This window comes from Mus pahari, chromosome 3 (genome assembly GCF_900095145.1).
Source record: "Mus pahari chromosome 3, PAHARI_EIJ_v1.1, whole genome shotgun sequence".
NCBI lineage: Eukaryota > Metazoa > Chordata > Mammalia > Rodentia > Muridae > Mus > Mus pahari.
The window spans coordinates 110231227-110235622 of NC_034592.1; the positions used below are offsets into that span (position 1 = coordinate 110231227).

The 4396-nt window shown below is 39.3% G+C and overlaps 1 protein-coding gene across 1 annotated transcript in view; it reads left to right on the forward strand.

Annotated features, from left to right (window-relative positions):
* Positions 1–4396, forward strand: part of Ap4e1 (adaptor related protein complex 4 subunit epsilon 1) — a 59293-nt gene that overhangs the window by 2826 nt on the left and 52071 nt on the right. The window contains exon 2 of the mRNA XM_021193717.2: positions 1369–1453. Coding sequence (XP_021049376.1) covers positions 1369–1453 — 85 coding nt within the window. The remainder of the gene's footprint in view (positions 1–1368; positions 1454–4396) is intronic.

The window sequence follows — 4396 nt, forward strand, 5'->3', positions numbered from 1 at the left end:
TTTTTTTTTTTTCGAGACAGGGTTTCTCTGTGTAGCCCTGCGTGTCCTGGAACTCACTTTGTAGACCAGGCTGGCCACCACGCCCGGCTATCCTGGAGCTTTCTGTATAGACCTGGCTGGCTTTGAACTCACAGAAATCCACCTGCCTTTGCCTTCAGAGTGCTGAGACTGACGGTGCATACCACCATGCCCAGCTGTTTTGAGTTGTTAAAACTACACGTATTTATACATGTACCTACCGTGCCCTCATCCCCATCCTCCCTCTCACTGTTTCCTGCACACAGCCCAGTGTGGTCAACTCTGGCGCTTGCCTGTGCTGGACCTCAGTAAGCACTCAGGGCCTGGCCAAGCACTGGCTAATACAATGCTATCTTCAAATCACACACCGAGTCACTGACATTAAGTGGCTAATTAAAGTCACTGCTAGTAAAAGGTTGTGTGGTGGGATTACATGGTCATTAGGCTTGGCAGGGTGAACCTCCACCCACTGAGGCATCGTCTCACTACCCCGAATTTGAATCTTTTCCTTTTGGGTTGCTTGGTTTTGTTGTCTTGTCTTGTCTTGTCTTGTCTTGTCTTTTCTTTTCTTTTCTTTTCTTTTCTTTTCTTTTCTTTTCTTTTCTTTCTTTCTTTCTTTCTTTTTTTAAAAAAAAACAAAAAACCAAAACCCAGGGTTTTTCTCTGTAGCCCTGGCTGGCCTGAAACTCATGGAGACCCACCCCTTCTACTTCCAAAGCACTGGGATAAGACGGTGAGCACCACCACGGCTGGACCCATTTTGAAGTTTTTGTTTTTAAAGTAGTTTATTTTTCATTTTATGTACATTGGTTTTCTTCCTACATGTATGTCTCTGTGAGGGTATCAGGTCCCCTGGAACTGGAATGAGGGACAGTTGTGAGCTGTCATGTTGTGCTGGGAATTGAACCTGCGTCCGTTGGAAGAAAAGCTAGTGCTCTTAACTGCTGAGCCACCTCTTCAACCCCTTCTTTTGAAGTTTAAAAAACAAATGTCGGGGGCTGGCGAGATGGATCAGTGGTTAAGAGCACTGACTGCTCTTCCAAAGGTCCTGAGTTCAAATCCCAGCAACCATCCGTAACGAAATCTGATGCCCTCTTCTGGAGTGTCTGAAGACAGCTACAGTGTACTTACATATAATAAATAAATAAGTCTTTTAAAAAATCTTTAAAAACAAAACAAAACAACAAAAAAAGCAAATGTCTGCCAGTCTCCACTAGCCATCTGAGTGGGATGAAGAGGGTCACTAGATTGACCTGGAAATACTTATTCTCTCCAGGGAGGGTTCTGTGGGTCAGGGAATGTAGTTTTAAGAATGATTATAATTGAAATTGTTCTAATTGTGTTTTTCAGGAAGAAGAGAAATTAATCCAGCAGGAACTGAGTAGTCTGAAGGCAACTGTTTCTGCTCCAACTACGACACTGGTATGTGTGCAGAGTTCAACACACTTGCATTTGAAGCCTGTTTCCATATAGTATGGTTTTTCAAACAGCATTCACTCAGCTGCTCTATGCTGGCCACGGTGAGGCTGTTTACAAGTCCTCAGATTAGGACCCAGGTTTTTGTTGTAGCTCTGCTCTGCTCTGCTCTGCTCTGCTCTGCTCTGCTCTGCTCTGCTCTTCTTTTCTCTTCTCTTCTCCTCTCCCCTTCCCTTCCCTCCCCTCCCCCTCTCTTTCTTTCTTTTTGTTTTAAAGATTTATTTATTTACAAGAGTACACTGTAGCTGTCTTCAGACACACCAGAAGAGGGCATCAGCTCTCATTACAGATGGTTGTGAGCCACCATGTGGTTGCTGGGATTTGAACTCAGGACCTCTGGAAGAGCAGTCAGAAAGCTGAGCCATCTCTCCAGCCCCTCTTGCAGTTTTTTTATTGACACGTACTAACTATATCTTTATGTGGTACATTGTAACAATTCAACACAAATGTATAATGTGTATGGCTATTCAACATTTATTCTATTTAAAACTTAAACCTTTTGGTGTATGTGTGTAAGCCTGCACTCATGTGTGCATGCCATAGCATGTGTGTGGAAACGAGAAGGCGAGTTGTGGGAGTTTGTTCTCTCCACTACCTGTAGGATTGAATTGTGTCATCAGGCTTGGTGGCCTGATGCTTTTGTCCTATATCCTTTGAGTCACTGAGCCATCTTGCTGACCTGACACTTTTAGCTAACCAACTCCAACTAACATTTATTCATCAACTATTTAGTGTGTTGTTTTAAAAACATGGTATCCATTTATTCTTATTCATTTATTTTTGAGGCAGGGTCTTGTTGTATAGCCCTGGCTGGCTGAGAACTTGCTATGTAGGTGGGGTTTGAAGTCACAGGGATCCACTTGCCTCTGCTCCTGGAGTGCTGGGATCAAAAGTGTGCACCACTGCACTCAGCCAATTGAGTCTTTTTATGTGTAAGTCATTATGGAAATGTTTCTCCCCCTAGTGAATTCAGGGTGATAATTTTGCATGAATACTTTGTTGTAAGCATGAATGCACAAAGTCCAAGAGAAGGTAAGTATTTCTTTTTGTAGTCTTAATATTCATGGGAATAAAACTTAAGACATTAGTTTGTGATAATAGAAATGTTAAGCAAAAATAGTTTTTCTCTTTTTACTCTGTTAGGTTTTTATTTTCTATAATGAGTATTATTCAATACAATTTTTATTGCAGTAAGGCATAAATCTGGTGTTGGGTAAAACTGGTCACTGGATACTCAGAGTTGAGCAGGAGGATTATATAACTGTGGCTCCCCCTAGGCAGGTCTGGGTACACCTCATAGTCTGTGTTTTTAAGGAATTCCAGAGCTGAGACAACTGGAAGGAAGCTGTAAAGCAAAGTCCCTCATCAGGAATGTGCTTTCTTCTCTAGATAAAGCAATAACAATTTATGTTGTAATTGTACTTAGATAGAACTCTGAGCTCATGATACAAATCCGGGTTGAAACTTAATGGCATGAATTAACAATTTTATTCCTAATTTATATAAAAGGCTTTGTAGAAGAACTCCCACTGTGGTTTAATTAAAAACAGACACATACACTAACAAATGTTAAAAACAAACTTAGTAGTCCTAATTAATATGTTAATAAAATTAACTTTCACTGCTTTAAACATAAATGATTTGAACTAAACCTCATTTCCCTAATGTTTTCATAAGATTCACATACACACATGGACATACATAATTAAATAATACTGTCTTGCTTTAAGGTTTTGTTTTGGTTTGTTTTTGTGACAAGGTCTAATATAGTCCAGGCTGGCCTCTGACTGATGATGTAGCTTTGACCCTCCTGCTTTGACATCCCAAATACTGGGATTATAGGCACACACTATTGTTAAAATGCTTTAATGTTTCCTAAGCCTTTAGTTATCTAATAATCTGATAATAGTTAACTTTAATAAGTACAGACAGACAGACACACACACATGGGGGGAGGGGTATCTGTGTTGCTAAGCTGGCCTGCAGGTCATAGGGGCCCTCCTGCTTCTGTCAGCTGAGTGCTGGGGTTAAACAAATGTACACCATGCCCAACTGTATTTTTAAGTTTTTTTCTTTGAGATAGATCTGACATATTCTAGGCTGGTCTGGAACTTACTGCTATGTAACTGAAGATGACCTTGTACTTACCCTCTTGTCTCTACATCCTAATGCTGAGATTACAGATAGTTGTTTATAGAACATTGAATTATATATGTATTTTTTTTTCTGTTTTCTGTTCCCAGGATTGAACACAGAATTGGATGTACACTATCACTGCCATATTTTAATTTTAGATATTAAATAGTCTGAACTTTTCTGTTTTGAAACATATTATGCTTTTATTACTAATAAAATTTTGTTATAAATATTGATAATGCAAATGTCATTCTGATAAAACATTCATAGAATCTCTCAAAGAATTTTAGTATGTAATGGCTACTGTGTTCATGAAATTCTGTCTCTCAGGTCACAATATTATGAGTTATTTAAAAAGAGGAAAAGAGTTCTTATGTAGCAGACGATTACATATCTGTGATATGATAATGCTGAAGAAAAAGCCTATGTTTAGTTAGCGATGTGTTCTTTACACTAGTCTCCAATCCTGGACTCACACAGTCCTCTGTATCAGCCCCTGGTCCAGCTCCTGAGTGCTGGAAAGACAGGAATACGGCTGGCTTGCACATACAAATATACTACCGACTTACGGCAATTTTTCCAGCTGTTTTCATTTGATGAAACATATTCAAATTAATTTTTAAATGCCAAATATGATCATCATGGGTGACAGTTTGTCTGAGGGTCACCTCTAATCAAACATATCTCTGCATGTAGAATTAGAAGTCGTGCTGGGTAGTTTATATTGTCTTTATCAATCAAATATTTGAACTAGGTTTTTTTTTTT